Source organism: Exophiala dermatitidis (assembly GCF_000230625.1).
Source record: "Exophiala dermatitidis NIH/UT8656 unplaced genomic scaffold supercont1.7, whole genome shotgun sequence".
In the NCBI taxonomy this organism is placed as follows: domain Eukaryota; kingdom Fungi; phylum Ascomycota; class Eurotiomycetes; order Chaetothyriales; family Herpotrichiellaceae; genus Exophiala; species Exophiala dermatitidis.
The window spans coordinates 1,662,611-1,680,692 of record NW_008751652.1 but is presented as its reverse complement, the minus strand read 5'-3'; the positions used below and the strand labels follow the sequence as shown (position 1 = coordinate 1,680,692).

The 18,082-nt window shown below is 52.6% G+C and overlaps 7 protein-coding genes across 8 annotated transcripts in view; 6 read left to right on the top strand and 1 right to left on the bottom strand.

Annotated features, from left to right (window-relative positions):
• Positions 1–239: 239 nt before the first annotated feature.
• On the top strand, positions 240–3,422 carry HMPREF1120_08436 (uncharacterized protein). The gene is made up of 6 exons (XM_009162689.1): positions 240–310; positions 365–1,387; positions 1,443–1,519; positions 1,569–1,847; positions 1,911–2,079; positions 2,138–3,422. The coding sequence occupies exons 2-6, from the start codon at positions 1,008–1,010 to the stop codon at positions 2,946–2,948; spliced, it is 1,716 nt and encodes a 571-aa protein (XP_009160937.1). The 5' UTR covers positions 240–310; positions 365–1,007; the 3' UTR covers positions 2,949–3,422.
• Positions 3,423–3,599: 177 nt separating this feature from the next.
• HMPREF1120_08435 (uncharacterized protein) lies at positions 3,600–8,812 on the top strand. Its single transcript, XM_009162688.1, has one exon. The coding sequence runs from the start codon at positions 5,017–5,019 to the stop codon at positions 8,242–8,244; it is 3,228 nt and encodes a 1,075-aa protein (XP_009160936.1). The 5' UTR covers positions 3,600–5,016; the 3' UTR covers positions 8,245–8,812.
• A 583-nt stretch (positions 8,813–9,395) lies between these two features.
• HMPREF1120_08434 (uncharacterized protein) lies at positions 9,396–10,738 on the top strand (the record flags this gene model as incomplete). The annotated part of the gene is made up of 3 exons (XM_009162687.1): positions 9,396–9,463; positions 9,529–9,601; positions 9,659–10,738. The coding sequence occupies 3 exons, from the start codon at positions 9,396–9,398 to the stop codon at positions 10,736–10,738; spliced, it is 1,221 nt and encodes a 406-aa protein (XP_009160935.1).
• A 346-nt stretch (positions 10,739–11,084) lies between these two features.
• Positions 11,085–12,512, top strand: HMPREF1120_08433 (PTH1 family peptidyl-tRNA hydrolase; the record flags this gene model as incomplete). The annotated part of the gene is made up of 2 exons (XM_009162686.1): positions 11,085–11,238; positions 11,329–12,512. The coding sequence occupies 2 exons, from the start codon at positions 11,085–11,087 to the stop codon at positions 12,510–12,512; spliced, it is 1,338 nt and encodes a 445-aa protein (XP_009160934.1).
• A 387-nt stretch (positions 12,513–12,899) lies between these two features.
• On the bottom strand, positions 12,900–16,034 carry HMPREF1120_08431. Of its 2 annotated transcripts, XM_009162684.1 has the most exons (2): positions 14,209–16,034; positions 12,900–13,997 (listed from the first exon to the last, which is right to left on the bottom strand). In XM_009162684.1, exon 1 carries the CDS (start codon positions 14,616–14,618, stop codon positions 14,295–14,297), a length of 324 nt encoding a protein of 107 aa, XP_009160932.1. In that variant the 5' UTR covers positions 14,619–16,034; the 3' UTR covers positions 12,900–13,997; positions 14,209–14,294. The 2 variants fall into 2 exon arrangements, with proteins under 2 accessions (XP_009160932.1, XP_009160931.1); XM_009162683.1 differs by having other exon boundaries at positions 12,900–16,034.
• HMPREF1120_08432 (uncharacterized protein) lies at positions 14,518–15,795 on the top strand. The gene is made up of 2 exons (XM_009162685.1): positions 14,518–14,955; positions 15,029–15,795. The coding sequence occupies exon 2, from the start codon at positions 15,182–15,184 to the stop codon at positions 15,485–15,487; it is 306 nt and encodes a 101-aa protein (XP_009160933.1). The 5' UTR covers positions 14,518–14,955; positions 15,029–15,181; the 3' UTR covers positions 15,488–15,795.
• An 84-nt stretch (positions 16,035–16,118) lies between the features above and the next one.
• Positions 16,119–18,082, top strand: part of HMPREF1120_08430 (HemK protein) — a 2,125-nt gene continuing 161 nt past the window's right edge. The window contains exon 1 of the mRNA XM_009162682.1: positions 16,119–18,082. This exon is cut by the window's right edge and continues 161 nt beyond it. Coding sequence (XP_009160930.1) covers positions 16,328–17,968 — 1,641 coding nt within the window. The 5' untranslated portion in view covers positions 16,119–16,327 and the 3' untranslated portion in view covers positions 17,969–18,082.

The window sequence follows — 18,082 nt, the reverse complement described above, 5'->3', positions numbered from 1 at the left end:
GCCCATTCTCGCATCCGAAGCGGTGTCTTCCATATGTTGGATTGCTGGAGTTCTGAGGGCCCAATGACTGCTGGAGTTTCGCGTTTTATGACAGAACATTCTGATGATAGGCAGCCTTGGACGCATCACGGGTGCTTATCGGATTCGTGTTGGCACGGGGCAGCTGAGAGGAAACTTATCTCATTGGCACTGCGAGGGCTTCTCCGGCTATGGCTTCCTATTTGGGCCATGATCAAGCACAACAATTGAGTCTCCATCGCATCCCGGGGATGAAGTGTTCGCTGAAGTGTTCGGCCCTACTACTTAAAGCGTGAGTAGGACTAGCACTCGACTGTTCCGAGGTCGCAAACTGACTTTGAGCGAGTCACCGAGATCAATAAATAGCAATTGGCTTTCCGGCGAATTCCAGAAGCCCAGACTCAACAGAGACACGCAAATGCCAGGGACAAGGCCTTTGGAGTTGCAATGCCAACGGTAGGTGAGCCAATGAGCGAGCTGTCAATTGGGCGTCGTGTCGAACGCGGCATCATTTCCACTGCCACAGAATCAGGGTGTGCGCAATTGCATGCGATTGGCCTGAGCCACCCAGTCGAGGCTGCCTCGAGCCAACGCGGAATTTGGTCCTCCCGTCACCACCACCCTCAGACCCTTATTAGGGTTTATTGTCCTGGCAGTCAGTGAATGGCCCTAATGGCCTGCCGCAAGCTGCCGCAACCACTCAACCGTCGTGCATCATCAGCCACGATCTGCAGGGGCCTATTTCCATGATCCTCGTTGCAGCAGAATGCTGGAATTACGCCCGCGCTGGGTCATTCCTCGACCCCAGATAGTAGGGTGCCAATGCTAAGCAACGCGGGGGACATGATGCTGAGTCTCAGATCAGTGATGTGGCTTCGAAACCAACCTGGGGCATAGTGTCCTATCAAGCCCGGCCGAGGTAGGGTGTACAGAAAAGGAGAACAAAAAGATAACTATATACCCTTATCTTCCCCAGATATGCCCATTGTATGTTACACCTCGTGCTCGAGGCAGGCTATTTATCTTTTCTATTTCCCGCCACGATGGAAGAAGCCATGAAGCCTTCAGTTTCTCATGAAGAACGCATGATGGGCCGTCCCTCAGGTCATGAAGAACGCGGTGTGGGCCATCACCATCACCCTCACCTACCTCATGAAGATGGCGTGATAGGCCATCACCTTGACAGACAGCACATGAACGATGAGGAGCTGCTGGCAGCACTTGGTCACAAACAAGAACTACGGCGAGAGTTCTCGATATGGTCTCTCGGCGCTCTCTGCCTGTGCCTCATGGCAACTTGGGAAGCCTTGTCATCCGCCGTCGCAGCTGCCTTGGTCAGCGGAGGCGCACCGTGTCTGTTCTACAACTAGTATGTCTTCTTTCCGACCTGTTTGGTTCCAGGGCTCACGCTGACATCGGTAAAGCATAATTTCCTTCATGGGGACACTTGCCACCGCATGCTCCCTGGCCGAGATTGCGAGCATATGGCCAACTGCAGGAGGTAAGACAGCCACCGAGGGATGCCATTCTTGCTGCTCACAATCAAGCAGGCCAATACCATTGGGTTGCCGTTCTTGCTCCTGAAAACCGAAGAGTCCTGGCGTCGTGGTTCACTGGATGGATTTCCGTTGGTGGACAGATTGTCCTCACCGCATCTGCGGCATTCGCCGGAGGCCTACAATACCAAGCCCTCATCACCCTTAACCACGGGGACACATACGTCCCTCAACGGTGGCAAGGGATGCTATTCTACTGGCTGTTGCTGCTCTACTCTGCAGCGGTGAACATTTGGGGGTCGAGAATATTACCACATACAAATCTGGTTTCGGGTAAGCGGTTTGCTTGACGGACAGGATTGAATATGTCTTCAGCAGTTCTAACAGGTCGTTTAGGTGTCCTACATATTGTCGGATTCGTCGTGATTGTCATTGTTCTCGGAGTCATGGCACCCAAGCACTCTGCCCATTACGTGTTCGTCGAAGTGGAAAATTCAAGCGGCTGGAGCAACGATGGTGTTGCGTGGCTTGTTGGCTTGCTCAGTTCGGTCTATCCTTTCCTCGGGTATGGGATTTCTACCGTTGACGACAAATCTGCGGGCAGCACGGCTGACCTTTTACAGATACGATGCGGCAGCTCATCTCTCTGAAGAGCTGCCTCGGCCAAGCCGCAATGTCCCCATTGCGATGGTCGGCTCTGTCGTCGCCAACGCCATCATCGGCTTTGTTTATTGCCTGGTCCTGCTGTTTTCGTTGGGAGATCTGACCACCCTCTTGGAAACAGCTACAGGCTTTCCTTTCATGCAGCTATACCTCAATGTGACCAAGTCCTCGGCCGGGGCCACTGTGCTGTCACTTATTATCTGTCTCATCGCGACGGCTGCTAACGCCGCTGGCCTGACCTCGACCAGTCGCACATTCTGGGCGTTTGCACGCGACGACGCCATCCCATTTTCAGGGTATTTCGGGCATGTGCATCCAAGGCTCAAGGTCCCGGTGCGGATGATTGTCTTGGTCTCCCTACTGCAAGCGGCGCTAGGCTTCATCTACCTTGGTAGCACCACCGCCTTCAACGCTATCCTGTCCATGGCCATTATCGGCATGTATCTATCTTACATTCTGCCGATAATCTACATGTTGGTCTGCGGTCGCAAGAAGCTGATGTCTGACGACTACGGCCCATTCCGACTCGGCAAGCTCGGCGGGACCATCGCCAATGTGTTTGCGATCATGTGGCTTTTGCTCGCGATGGTCTTCAGCACCTTCCCCAGCTACGAGCCGGTCACCCCTCAGAACATGAATTACTCGATTGTGGTGCTCGTCGGCTGGGTTGCAGCTGGAGCGGTGTACTACTTCTTCAGGGGGAGGAAAGTGTACACAGGTCCTGTTGTTGAAGTTGAAGCGGTCAGTCTGGACGTGGTTCCGTCAAAATAAGGGTATAAGGCGCCAGTGTCTCCTGGAAATGTTTTCCACGCCGGATGCAGGACGCTTGTTGCCTTCCGGCTAGGCGACAAGGCCATGCTGCAACTAAAACCATGCTTCTAGTAAGAAGATATTCTGAGAGACACATCGCAGGTCGGAGCTCTAGCCGAATCATACCTATGCTATTTAATGACATCGGATGTCCATGATCATATGAACTTGCGCATATGTAGCTGGGCCTAGGTCAATCGCAGGCGGATCCTATGCAGCCGGAGCCAACTTTTGTGCCAACTTGGCGACGTATCCCTGTAGCTTCATGGCTCAACAACTTGAATGCCACGAGTCATACCTGTGAAGGATTCATGTAACCCGTAACCCGGCAGATAGACGCGCAAGCAAGGAATCGATATCCACCTTCCTCTGAACGCTCGGGAGCCAACTGCAAGCTTTCTGCACAGCTGTACTATCTGGCTGATGCATGATTATGAGTTGCTCAAGCTCATGAATGCAAGAGTCGCCGTCGGTCGGGAACAACATCGACAACGTGAAGTGATAAGACGGGCGGGGCCTACAAAAAGCCCCGATCATCAGAGACAGTCAAACTATGGATCGCCGTCATGGATCCTTACACAAATGCACGTTGTACAGTAGTAGTACTGTAGTAACAAGAATGCGACGTGGCCGGCGTTGGCAGCCGGAGACAGCGCGCCGGCCCTGAAGCACGAACCGTGGATCCGGGCAGATTGTGACAGGTGCAGAACTTGAACACCAACCACCACATTATTCACCATCAAGTCATGGCAAAGGCCGGTGACCAGTCTCTTTTTCCGTCCGAAATGACGGAACACACAATAATCTATCCAAGCGGTCACCTACGGACAGGCTGAGCTTGTTTTGAAACAGCATGGCTCTCATCCTGCCGAGTCCGGCCTGGCCAACTCCATCGTGGAGCCAGTCGCTTCGTGGCTAAAGCGGCTTTCCAATTTATCAAGAGGAGCCCGGAAAATCAGCGCCTCCAGCACGCTGCCGTTGATTGGGAATCAGTGCAATCACCCGGTTACCTGAACCGCTCGCCTTCACCATCCAATCTGCAAGGATGGGCGACTTGTCCGCTAAGGAAGATGCACAATCTGAGCCACCATGCACCATGGGAATTTTCCCCAGCGCCTTGCTCCGGCGGACACAGCCTGTGTACCCCAGGTCTACCGCACGGACAGAACCAGTGAGAAACACTCCCGCTGTCCTCCACGCGTCAACAGGAAGATCACCAAGTCCTCTTGATGCATGATATAGTTGTATGCAGCTATCGGGCAAACTCCGTCATCTCTTCAGACGGGAATAGTCACCACAGGTTCACCACCACGGCATTGTTTCGTCCTTCAAGGCCAAATGACTGGCGAACACGTCCTGAGCCATCCACTTCGGCCCTCTCGTTGGCGATCCCCAGGCCGGTTTCGAAGCAAATTTCCCTGGTCGATGCTCCATGTGCTGCCGCGCTCGCTGAGGGCGCCACTGGTACCTTTAGCAGCGCCATGCATGGCCGTTACCCTAGCCGCAGCTCCTCTCCGAAGACTAGTTTGCACCTTTTCAAGCGGATTGTTCTTGCTTACCACTTGCAGGCGATCACCCTTGAGCTCATCATGTCCGAAAAGGTAGGTCGAATGGAGCTGCTCAGTTGCTGCGTTTCGTCACCAGCAAACCTTGCCTCGTGCTCGCCATGACCCCAGTCTTAAGGCGACATTCGTCGCATTGACACCGCAAGTGCTTCCCCATGTGTTCATTGCTCTGAATTTGTTGCTATCGTTATCGTTACAGCTATCTCTTTGATGTGCGCAGCCTGGTGTCTGCTCAATAGCTGTCAGCCCTCCTGTTGTTGTCGTCGTCTGGCATTTGGATAAAAGCCGCTCTCGGAATCTACAATATCTGTCGCAGGCCGACGCTAATGTCTTCGTTTTTGACCCGACCGAAATGCTGCAGTCCTGACGTGGAGGTGTAAGCTCTCTATCTCGTTCACTGTGGAGGACGTCTCGGGTGGTGAAAGTATAGCCTGACAACATACTTCCACAAAACATAACGGCCAATGATGAGATCAACCTACCTACTGGCCGTGATACTGCTGGGATGGGCCCTGGCTGTGGAAGCCTCGGGACTTGATGCTGTTGAGCTCATCAAGAAACAAGACACCGCTACAGCTACAGCCAGCTTTCCGAGCCTCACGACCGATGCGCCTCCTTCGTCCACCGACACAGTAATATCATCTGAGAGCAGCACGTCGAGCGGCGGCGCCGATAAGACCTCCACAGACGATGGCCGCTCATCGGATCTGCCTGCATCAGCCACGCCAACCAGCCAGCCGACAACATCGGCAACGAAGGCGTCCCCGGTCACTACGTCCATCCTATCGACTTCATCCCCTGCAAACTCGCATGCCACGGCGGCAGCCACAACATCCAAACACCACGAAGAGTTACCTCTGAAGCCAGAAATTACCCCGGCGTTCGGGATTGCTGGGGTGTTGCTCATTATTTTGGGCTCGGTGTATGCTTTGGTGGGAGTCAAGAGCAAATGGGTGCAGATATCTCTCTCCGCGGGGTTCCTGGCCAGTATTGCAACAACAGCCCTTCTGGTGTATGTGATGGACCCTCCGGTCAAGAACACCATCCAAGGCGGCTACTTCGTGGCAATTGTCATGACAGGGGTCATTTTCGGAGCCGGTGCTCTCGTCTTCAAAGAATTCACTGAAGGCTTGGGCTGTCTTCTTGGGGGTTATTGCTTCAGTATGTGGCTTCTCACCCTGAAGCCTGGCGGGCTTATTACGAGCGCGATTGGAAAAGGCGTATTCATCGGTATATTTTGTCTCATTGCCTGGGCTGTCTCCTGGACCCGATATACTCGACCTTACGGTTTGATCGGGTCTACCTCATTTGGAGGAGCCACCGCCTTCATACTTGGGATCGATTGCTTCACCAAAGCTGGGATGAAGGAGTTTTGGATCTATATTTGGGATCTTAATGACAACCTCTTTCCTCTCAACACCGATACCTATCCTCAGACGCGTGGCATGCGGGTTGAGATCGCTGTCGTGGTTATCGGCACCATTATCGGCCTACTATCACAGATCAAACTTTGGAAAGTCATCAAGTCCAGACAAAAGGAACTGGAGGTCCTGCGGCGAGATGACGACCTCAATAATGATGCCATTGAGGCTGCCCTGGGTCGTCACCTCCAACGGCAGAACGAGAGGGAGAAGTCGGTATGGGAGCGACAGTACGGCGACCGACTCCAAAGCCAACGCAACACCATTCTCTGGCAAAATGCTCACCCGGAAAAGCAGCATCCACTTGTGTCAGTAGTAACAGTTCCGCCAGGACCAACCACTCCTCCTGAAGATGTGGAAATGGAGGTCATTAAGTCGAAGACTGTCTCGTCTTCTGGGTCGAAACGCAATCGTCACCGCTCGGTCATTGTGGATGTCATCGAGGAAGTGGAGGAAGATCCGGAAGAGAATGCTGCGAAAGAACGCCAGAAAGCACTTGAGGCTCTTGAGGAACGTGATCCTCCACCTGAAGGAGAGCGACCATCTGAGCCCAGTACTCCTTTACGGGATCCCAAGCAACCGAACGATGGCGAGGGGTATTCCGGAGTCGGTATCGCTGTTGACCCTGTCGAGGTTGAGGACCCTTCCCGAGTAAAGCGACTGTCTCGGTCAGCAATGTCTGGCCTAACCAAACGCCTTAGCCCGACCAACAACATGGCTTCCAAATCACGGGAGTACTTGTTGAGCGCCAATGCCGAAAGACCACAGAGCAGAGCATCCTCAGCCGCGGCGACTGTGGATACGGACAATGAAGACTTGGACGTGAGCACGCTGGATGACGGCGTCGAAGATGGCAGACGCACCCCAGACACGCCGCCAGAGATTATCGTCTCACCGGCCACGCCCACGCCCAAAGCGAATTGGACTGTGACCCAACTGTCACCACGCCACCAACAGGACCCAGTTGTCGAAGAGGAGATATCCAATTTCCAAAGTACGTCTGAAGCATCACTTGAGGATGTGCCTCCCCTTCAGCAGTCCAGTGCAGCCTCGGTCACGGCAAGTCTGCGCAGCGGGAGCACATCTCCCAGCGAGAAGAAATCAAAATTAGAGGACGCCGGCAGTGGCAGTGGCAAGTCACGGTCTCAAGCATCAGAGGCCACAGGCTCAAGTGCGGAGTCTCTGACCCGAACTGCGCTTGCCCAGATTCCAAGCCAGTTATCGAATGTCGTCTTGTCCTACCGAACAAATGAATGGGCGAAACATATTGGAGTCGCTGACATTCCAATCTGTGACGAGCCGGACACACTTGATGCTGTTGATGATGACGAGCCCGCTGTTCATTTAGCTTCCTCGGCACCAGACGTTGAAACAGGGAAAGATCCCAACACCAAATCCCATGTTTCAGGACTTTCAATGGCGCCGCCGGTCAAAGCTGGTAGCACTGGGGTTGGAATTACTAGCGTAGCAGACCCAATCAAACGAAGGTCCTCCCAGGAGAAACGCAGAAGCAGTGGTGGACCAATCCGGTCTGGATCGATTCAATCTCTTCCTCTTCGGGACAACAGCAGAAGCAGTCGTCACAGTTTTCATCCAGAGTCGCTGGTGACGACACCCATTGACGAGAACGCGCCTAGTGAGTTCCATCCACACAATAGTATCTCCAATCCAAATCGCCGTGCATCAGCAGGGCCACGGTACATTGCTCCTTCGCAAAGACGGTCGACAGCTCCACTACCGAACAGCACTCTCGAAACGCGACCTTATACTGCTCATGGCAGGGCAAGCGCCAGCACGTATACCGGAACCAACGAAAATTTCGTGCAAATCAATAGACCGTTGACTCAACAAGATAGGGCGGCGTCCTACGACTACTCTCGACAACAACCGCGAAGAAAACAACAGGATGCAGATACATCCCGACGCAGCGATATCGACCGCCGCCAGTCTCTCCTAGCAGAGTGGCGACTATCGCAACATTACCGGGCCACCAGCAGCGGTCTGGGACTCAATGGAGCCTCGGTTTCAGCGTCAGCAGATGCTGGTCGGGCCATGATGCGAGCCGAAAAAGAAAACCAAAGACTAAAAGAAGAATACGAACGGGCTGCGAAGCGAGAAAAACAACTTGCCATTGACCAAGCCATGAGGCGGCCGGATATGCAAGAGCTGCATCGCGAAGCAATGCGTAAAATGCAGGCCAATGCGAATAAAAAGCTATTACGCTCCTCCAGCAACCAAAATGTCACCGGCAGTGGTGGTGGTCCTTTTTGATCTGGTCTTCAACGAGGATTTACAGTAATTTGACGCCACTGGGGGGACAAGTTTGTGCCCTGGATACTTACAGTTTACACATACAGAACATATATACAGTACACTCCTTCGGCTCCGGCGACGGCGCTTATTTTGGAGGACCTGTGCAATGCAACTTCTACAGCGAAGCAATGATGAGAATTGAAAACTTTCAAATGGTGATGGTGATGGCCGGATAAGAGGAAAACGCGCCCAGAAATAAGGGCACCATATATACACGACTGAGGGTCAAGTTCACAGGCCCGCTCATTGCTTCTCCTTTTGGCGGAGAGAGACGTTCTTCTAGACGTCAAAAAACCTGGACCTGGATCACGAGCTTTGGTTTTTTTTCTCCACTTCTTACTTGAACATGATACCCCTGGCTTTAAAATATATATACAATATGTAATGATGATTATGGCTTAATCTTGAACCACACAGCATCTGGAGAATGAGCGATAATAATGTACCCTCCAAAGACTGGAAGCAGAAAGCAGATGAAGGTGGTTGATGTCAAGTCCGCTCAGTGCCCACTTGAAATGTCATCAGCGACGGGGCTGGTTCCGTTAGTATCAGCTTTTGATTTGGAGCTTTTTCTCCCACGCACGGGATGCTTATCGGTAGGTTCCTTGAGGACCCAAGGCCCGTGGATCCCGTCCCGGTACCAAGATTCGATGTCGCGATCGACTCTCGTGCTCGGGCTCAGCTGTGCACTGACAGTGGGCATGGGCACTGGCAGCATCCCACGCTGCCGGGACTCGCCTTCTCTCGGGCGCCTTAGCCCGAGGATTAGAACCCTCTGAAAATGTTGTTGGCGTACAGCTGCCAGTGTGCATTACAATTGCTTCTGCTGCAGTGCTTCTACAGTAATATGTGGTAGTGGGAAGGCCATGCTTTACAACTCTACCAATAATACATACTGCCGCTTTCTGCAGGTATTGATAGCCTTGGAAAGAGCACCAGTTCCATTCATGGGCGCTTCGTCGTGAAATCTTGTCTGCTTGAACGACATTGGGACAATATGTCAATGTCAGCCACATATTCATGCACGCAACTGAATTACTTCGAATGAGGCGCCGAACGTCTCGACGAGCCGCAATCTCTACGCCTCCGCGCGGGGCCTTGCGGGCGGGATGACCTCTTTCAAAGTCGAGTCCTGGATATGGTATGCGGTGACCATCTCCATGGTCATTGCGCGGATGTAAGCAAAGCATACAATCAAGTCACAAAGCGTGTTGCGCACAACTAACCCCCAGTCCTGGTCAGAGTCGCACGTCTTCTGCATTTCAAATCCATACTGCGACTTCAAATCGAAGACTTTCTCATGGTGTTGTTGACAGTACGTTGTGCCGCGGCCAGGACAAACCGTTCACCGGACAAAAACTAACATTTCCAGTGCTTGTATACAATCCTGATAGTCTTTCTCAATATTGACCTGAAAGTCTCGACGAACCTGATCGACCCAGCGCATCCGGTCGACTTGACACCAGCCGAAAAATCCCACCGAGCATGGGGCTCCAAGACAGTCCTGCTGGTTGAGCAATGCATGTGCGCAGTTCAATGGGGCACCAAATCCTGTTTGCTGCTCCTGTACTGGCGCTTGACACGCAACCTGAAGCAAGGCCTCATCGTCAAGGGCGCCGCGCTGTACGTCGGATTGACGTATCTCGTCATGGAGATTCTGTATTTTGGCGTATGGTGTCGGCCGTTCCACGAATACTGGGCCGTGCCTACGGACAACCAGCAATGCAGCACGGCGCTACATCACCTCATCACCAACCTCGTGTTCAATTTGAGCAGCGACATTTTGATCATGTCGATCCCGCTCCCGCTTTTTCTGAAAGGTCATCTCGAGGTGAAACGCAAGCTGCTCCTCGTGTTTCCCTTCAGTTTGGGCCTGTTTACTATTCTTTGTGCCATCCTCAGCAAGCAACTCAGCTTTACGCATCCGTACAGCTCCGAATGGGTGTTTTGGTACTGTCGCGAGGCTAGTACCGCTATGATTGTGTCCAATATGCCGTATAGTTGGGCCTTGATCCGGAGAATCTTCAATTTGAGGTCTTTCTTTGGTGATTCTACCGCGGAGGAAATGCAGGGTGGCCACCCTAGACAGTTGCATGGGTACAGTGCCACTGCTAGCGCCGGCGCCGCCACGTTGCAGAGTCAGAGTCGCTCGAGTTCGCATCAACATGCTGCTGCTGGTGGGAAGATGTCCAAGTTTTGGAGATCGCGCTGGCATCACGAAGTCACTGGCAGTTATTCCAACACAATCTTGCGGGAGGGCACTGGCACTGCGATGGATGAGCATGCTGAGAATGTTGCACAAAAGCCAACGCCGGCTTCTAGTAGCGACAGCGGCGGCGCAATAACGGCAACGCCGATAAAGAAGACGGATTGGACTCTGGATCGCCTTTACCCTTTGGATGACGAGGAAATCAGCTTGCCGGATATCACGCGGCGGAGATATGAAGGGTGATGCAGCGCTGATGATCTGCCACTGCCGAATGATTCTTCTTCACCCTACCTATGTCGTCCGTTTCTGTGGACATATACTTGTGCAGTGACAACAGACGCCATCCGACCTCGGATTATTTCACGGATGAAACAGTGAATCAGTGCCCCAGCATACAGCAGTGCCATAGGGCTGCCTGCCGGTGCAGTGGTGCCATACAATGACAACCCATTCCAGTTGCACCCAGAACAATGGATCCTTGCACGAGTCATGTTCATGCTGCTGAGACGCTAATGACAGTCTCACGAGTCATGACATTCCCGAGTCCGGCCTATCCAGCCGCTAAACCTGATTCGGCAACGCGGACACAATGACGCAGCGCAGCCGGAATTTCGAAGGTCGCAAACTTCTTTGTTGCACTTTTCAATTCCTCGACGCGGACAAAGCAACTCAGTCCCATTCACCGCGAACAAAGAACAAAGTCTTAAAAGGATTGACCCATAGTCGTTCATTTTCTGAGAAAGGTAAGGGCCCCAGGACTTGACTCTCTTGTGTCCGCTTCGCCAGTTCCGTTCGTTGTGATAGCGCCGAGGTCATGGCTAACTCTGGTGAAGCGCAGCAGCATTACGGAGGTTCAGGCTCCGGTTTCCAATCATACTCGCACGACACCGACAACCATACGCTGCACTACAACTACGTACAATACCACGACGAGCAGCAAGACCTGTTTTGGCCCGAGCCGATCGAACAGCAGACCACCGGCCTAGCCCAGCAAACGTGCTCCTACCGCGGCGTCCACCATTCGCATCCTGAGCGTCACCATCACCAGTCTCGATTGTCCCAAGAACGAGTGCAACACCCGCAGAACAGATGGCGGCAGCAGAATACTACTCATACCAATAATGGCTCTGGATCTGGCTCTGGGTCAACCATCAAACGACGACCGGTCAATTCAATAACCTCAACCACTGGCACCACTACGGCGATTGCCACAACTACACCTACTACAGGGCTCAGGCGTCTAGGCGCAACAGCAGCGCAGCCATATTCTTCCTCCTCTACCGACTCCGACTCCGACTCCGAGTTCAACACGGCTCTCTCCCCCGTGCTACCATCTCCCTTACGCATCCGCAAACCAAATCTATCCGCGATGCCTCCCTCCTCTGCACACAAGCCGGTGCGGCTCCTAATCGCATCAATCGGCAACCCACCACCCTACCACACGACCCGCCACTCAGCAGGCCACCTAGTCCTCAAATCCCTAGCAACAAGGTTAAATCTACCACCAGTAACAAAATCCAAGATTCTCGGGTCCGGCAGTGTAAGTATGGGCGCCGACACCGACCGACCCGAATACACGCTCTGGCAGAGCGGGAGCATGATGAACGTGTCTGGCGTGGGGACCGTCAAAGCGTGGAAACTGTTCAACAACATCAACGGCAACACTGATGCCAGTAACACATCGTCAGCAATCACCGCCCTAGTCATTCTGCACGACGAGCTCGAATCGCCCACGGGCACCGTCAAGCTGCGGCGCGGCGAGTCCAGTCCCAGAGGCCATAACGGCATCAAATCCATCCAGCAGTCCCTAAGGGCCGCGGGGATGCTTGCGGCTTTGGGAAATGAGAGATTCATCAAGATTGGAATCGGTATCTCGCGGCCTCCGTCGCGCGACAGTCATGATGTTAGTGCTTGGGTTCTGGGCCAGTTGACGCAGCTCGAGCGGAGTAAAATCGAGGCCGCGACTGAGAGTCTGGTTGCCGTGCTCGACAGCGAGATTCGCAGGTTAGAGGGATGAGATGTCTCAAAATGCATGGCACTTGAAAGAGACTTTGGCCATGTAATTGATCGTACAGTATTTGCGATGCCAGTGCGGCCTGGTCTGCGTCACGTTTGGGTAGAATGTTCCTTGGATACCCAGGGAACAGATACAGATAGATATGTAGATGGTACTGTTATGATGGCCATAACGTATCTTTTGGGGCTTCTTACCTTGTCCGCCTGGAACGAGTTCTAGTATCTGGAATTCTACAGCGTCCCAAGTTGGGCACCGGATGGCATGAGAAGGGCCCAGTGTGATATGTCCAAATGGAGACCTCTTGCACAGGACTGTCACTCTGTACAAAATTGCCTACTATAATGATTCATATCTATTTTATGCCAAATCGGATCATGATCAATGGAATGGAATGGAAATACTGTCTTTGCTGTCTCGACAACTACCCCGGCGCCTGTAGTAACCTATGCCAACCATCCATTCATTCAGAGGGCCATGAGGATGAGGTATGGTATGTTATCTATGTATATATACCTATGTACACGGGCCCCCGGACGAGTTACATGGTCCATCTGGTCTCGATCGTCAATCTTGACCACCTGAATAATGCCGTGCAGATATAGCATGAACGGGGCCAAGCAAGCAAGCAGACGTGGCTTTTCAGGTTGGGTGTATGGTCATCGCGTAGTCCTCATCCCAAGGCATTTCGCCAGAAGACATGGTTGGTTGAGCTTGGTTGAGGTTTATTCATGCGGTAGAGAGCTGTCCCTTTTGAGGGCGGGAGATGCATTCATTTTCATCTTCGAGGATGAATGAAGTCTGGCCTTGCGGTGTCGTAGTACCGCTAGTAGCAAAGTAGTAGAGTTGAGCAAAACACCCGGGTTCTTTCTCCGTGTCTGAAGTCTGTTCAGAGAGGATCGGATCAATGATGGCTCGAGAGGACGAGACGGCCATGCAGGACCACGGCGTACCCGAGGTTTGATAGCTCTTTTCGAAGTCCAGGTTTACTTGGGAGATGGTCTTTGTGGGCCCATGGGTCTCAGGACGCCGGCGACATCATAGTGGCCTCGACCACAGTTGATTGGGGATTCCATCGTTCTGTGTCTTTGTCTTTTCGTAGGTGATATCAGGTGGTATGAAATGCTGTTGAGGAAGGGTGGCTTTTTGACTGTTGTCGAGCTTTTGGTTGCAATGTACAATACTCTTTGTTAAGACGAAGGAGGTGAGGTGACAGTCAGGAAAATCGTTGATGCCGTAGTGAGAGGGAACCGTTGACTTTGATGAGTGAGAGTCAATCCTTTTATGCTTGTATCATCGAATCTGACTTCCTCGTATAACAGCACTCACTCACTCGGTGAGACGGGGACGAGGCTTTTGCATGTTGGGGTATGCATCTAGTCAATCGGTTAGGCGCGCACGCAGGGCCGCCGGTCTCACTCAGATCTGTCCTACCAAGCGGAGGAGACTTTGGGTCGATCAACTTGCTCGTGACTCTTCGAGGCTGCACTGCATCACATCAGCCTGTCGAAGAAAATGCGGTGACCAGATAGATCGTGGGCCTGTTTTTAGGTAACCGGGGTCCTAAAACAGCGGTCGGTGTGGTTTGAAATGAAACCGGCCGTACCGTCGACAAGCCCAAACCTACCATGAGCTGCAATGCGATGCACAATGCATGCAAAAAGGGAAATGCAAGAGATCAAAAGTGTATTTGCCTCACATTATCAGTTACTAGGAGGTACAGGTAAGGCGAAACCAAAATGTCGGTGTCGCGGGGGGATGGCTGAGCTGCTCCGGTGTCCATAGCTATGCAGTGTCTCCTGGCGTAGGACGGGGAGCTTTTTTCACGCGATCTGTGGCACGCCGGAATCCTGGGACATGTTTCAGTAACGCATGATTAGCCTGACGGATGGAAAGTTCCAGTGTAGCAGCGTTGTTTGCAGATGTTGTCCAGTTGGCGGTGTTGAGGGCACCAAGAAGAATGCTGAGGTCCGGAAAGTCGGTGAGAGAGGCTGACAGGCGCCAAATCCGAACTCCCCGGTCGACTACTGCCGAGTCCGGTCCCAGGCAGAGCTGAACCCAGCCGTACCATTTTGCTACCTCAGGCAACAGTCGTGGCTTTTTTGACATCCTCAACTCTAAGCCGCATTTTGGAGAACTTAAGACGTGTGTTCGATCATAGCCACGACCAGGGCAGACCTATGGGTCAATGAGGTTGACGATGGCGATAGAGTAACACCTCAGATCGAGGCCACCACCACAATCCGACCGGCTGAAGAGCCGCAACGGATGTAGCCATCAATCAGACGTTGAAGCTAGCCGATAGTGTGCGTTTCCGATAGAAAGCCATACGGTCTGCAGGGTTAGACCTGCGGAAGATCCATGTCAGGTACGGTTGAGATATGCGTGGTTGGATAGCCAGAGTGGCACATGCGTCTACCATCTTGCTTGACTCTATGCAGTGAAAGTCAGTCAACTTGAGACTACACAGTCTCCACCTCCATTGCGATATCAAATCCTGACAATGCACTGGCATACAGTAGTGAAGGAATTCCAGGGAATGACAGGGAGAGGGCAACATTGCCTCGCTTCACCACGCATTACCATACGATGCCTTGTCTCTTGGCCAAATCAAGGACATAATTGTTGCCCTCTCCTGGATCTGTACTCCAGCACTCCGTTCACCTTCCGACATGTATGATATTTCGAGGGTTGCAGCGGGACACGAACGGTTTACCATGCGTGTTATGATAGGTTTATTGCCATTTCAAATCGAATGCTCGCAATGGCTTCATAATGTCGGGAAGTGTCGTCAACGCTTGATCGGTTGTGTCAATCGGACTTTCTTGACGTCGAAAAGATCAAGTTGGGCAGGTTCGACACAGCACAACTTCCGGTTTCTTCAGCACATGATTGCGCCCCTCGATCGACCTGCACTGGTCGTCAGAGTTCAGATTTCGGGCCGAGTTGAGAGCGGGGCCAGGGAGAGGGTTTGGTGATGGCTTGCCAGTATGAAGCCAATATAAGTGTCTCAACACCATGGAGACGTGCCTGAATGGACGTATACCTGAATAGACGGGGCAGGCGACACAGCTCCCTCTCTCCGTCCAATAACGCTACTTTGCATGTGCAGGATCACCTCAATCAAAAGCCATAGACTTATCCATGCTGCCTTGAGCTGCGTTCGTGTGGCTTGTCGCTCGACTCAGAGCCATGCCGTCGAAGACATAGAAGAAGCTCCGTCATTCTTTCAGGGCTCGGATCGCTCTTAGTGTCAATTCAACCAGAGACAATCATCATTCCTTCATCGAGTTGGAAGCCTGAATGGGCGTCGTAGAGCTGGGCCAGAAGTAAAGGCCATCCTGGGTTTATTGCACGACTCATAAGTCGGCCGTGCTGATAAAGGCGCCCTGTGGGACGATATCAACGTTGCTACATGTCTGGCGTCATGTGGTGCGTTACGTGTACTTGCTGAAGCGCACAATTATCCGAGTCAACCATACCACCTACCTCAGGTACCTAGGCGAGGAGGGAGTAATGGAAGACATTGGTGTTTAGGTACAAACCTTGGAAGCCCGCTGTACATTGTAGAGAGGTACCTTGTTGATCTGTAGTCAAAAATCAGGTAGTCTGTCATGCATAATGCCTCGACTTCACCACAAGTTTTGACCAACCGATCGGTCAGACGAGATATTTCCGCAACCACTGTTTCTTCCTTGAGAACTTGAACTGCCCAACATCTGCTGAACGGTTGCATTGAATCCCTCTCGCAATACCTCGCAGCTACCCGCGCATCATTTCTGTGGTGCCAGTCGCATTCCGGGCAATATGGCCAACAGATGCCACGACTGCATCCAGCCTTGATCCGCCAGGCTGCCACACAGAACCGTTACCTTCCTCTTCTACTCCGGACATGTCGTGACATTGGGTCTGCTCAGAACGAGCTTCGATGGCTACAGGAACACGCTCGGGATAGTGGTAAAACCCGCCCACGAGCCAGACCGGAGACTCGTGGTTCAAAATCATGCACACTTAGGGGTGGAAACCAGCGCCCCAGCGATGGAGCAGGAGCAGGAGCAGGATCATCGAAACAAGACACTCGAGGCAGCCCTGAAAGTATTTACCCATCGATACCTAGACCTCATGCCAACAACAAGAAGCGACATCGTCTCTGGAGCATATCTCGAACCGACAAGACCTCCGTCCGTCCAAGTCGTCTCTGCGGCGGTCAACGTCCTGCACGCCGACCGAAAGCCAACCCTGCCCATAATCATGACCATGGCAGGTATCAGACCCTCAGAATGCTGGCCAGGAACGTCGCTAGAAGAGCAAGGGGTGTGCCTCTACAATACATCCTCGGCAGCCAACCATTTGGCAATCTCGAGATTCTGACACACAACAAAGTCCTCATCCCTAGACCCGAAACCGAGACGTATACCGAGCACGCTGCTCGGATGATACTTTCATGGCTTCATGATACAGATACACCTACCAGTAGCAAGGCCCAGTCAAAGCCCCAGGGCAAACCCACACCGTTGCGAATATTAGACTTGTGTTCCGGAACAGGTTGCATTGCGCTGCTCTTACACTCTCTTCTCAAGCCGCCTGAGACCTATGCCAATGCCAGTGCCAGTGCCGGCTTCCGCGACGACAATATTGCTGACCTAGATATGGATATCGAGATTGCCGGCATTGATATCAGTCCGGACGCGATCCGTCTCAGCAGGAAAAACCTGCACCACAACATGGCTCAAGGCTTAATTCACAGGGATGCCGTCAAGGAAATTTCGTTCCACCAGCTGGATATCTTGAGCCTAGCCAAACTTGACAAGTGCGAAATGCGTAGGCATCTCAATCGTCAAGTCGTCAAGTCTCATGACTATGACTCGGACACGGCCGTTGACTCCCATGCAAATGATTACAACGAATGGGACATCATCATCTCGAATCCGCCATATATCTCGCCTGAGGATTTCCGACCTGGTGGTAAAACCGAGTCAAGTGTGCGCAAGTACGAGCCGAAACTGGCACTCGTTCCATCACCACCACCAGCAGGGTCTGTAGCGACTACAGACCGAAAGTCAGCAACAGCAACAGCAACAGCAACAACTAACCTGGGTGACTTATTCTACCGCCCACTTATGGATATGATGGATGGTCTTGGGGCGAAGCTACTGGTCATGGAAGTGGGCGACACGGAACAAGCAGGTCGAGTTCATGAGGAAGCGATGAAACGGTTTGATAAAAAAGAAAAAGATGCTCTAATCGAGTCCTGGAAGGACGACGGCACAGAAGGACTTTTGGCCGGAGGACAGGCCCACGGACACCGGACGTCGTCGACCACGCCTTCTGACAACCGCAGTTGCGACAGCGAATGCAATAGCAACAGCAAGAGCAACAATGTTCCCGACCGAGCCATCGTCATCTACGCCGGAGATCTAGCGAAGTGGCGACTCTCCAGGCGATGGCATCCAAGTTAAGAGTCACCTGGCAGGCGGATCGGTCTGACTGACTACTAGTAGTCAAGACTGGCTGGCAGGCAGGCAGGTCAATTCAGTTCAGTTCAGTTCAGTTCAGTTCAGTTCAGTTCAGTT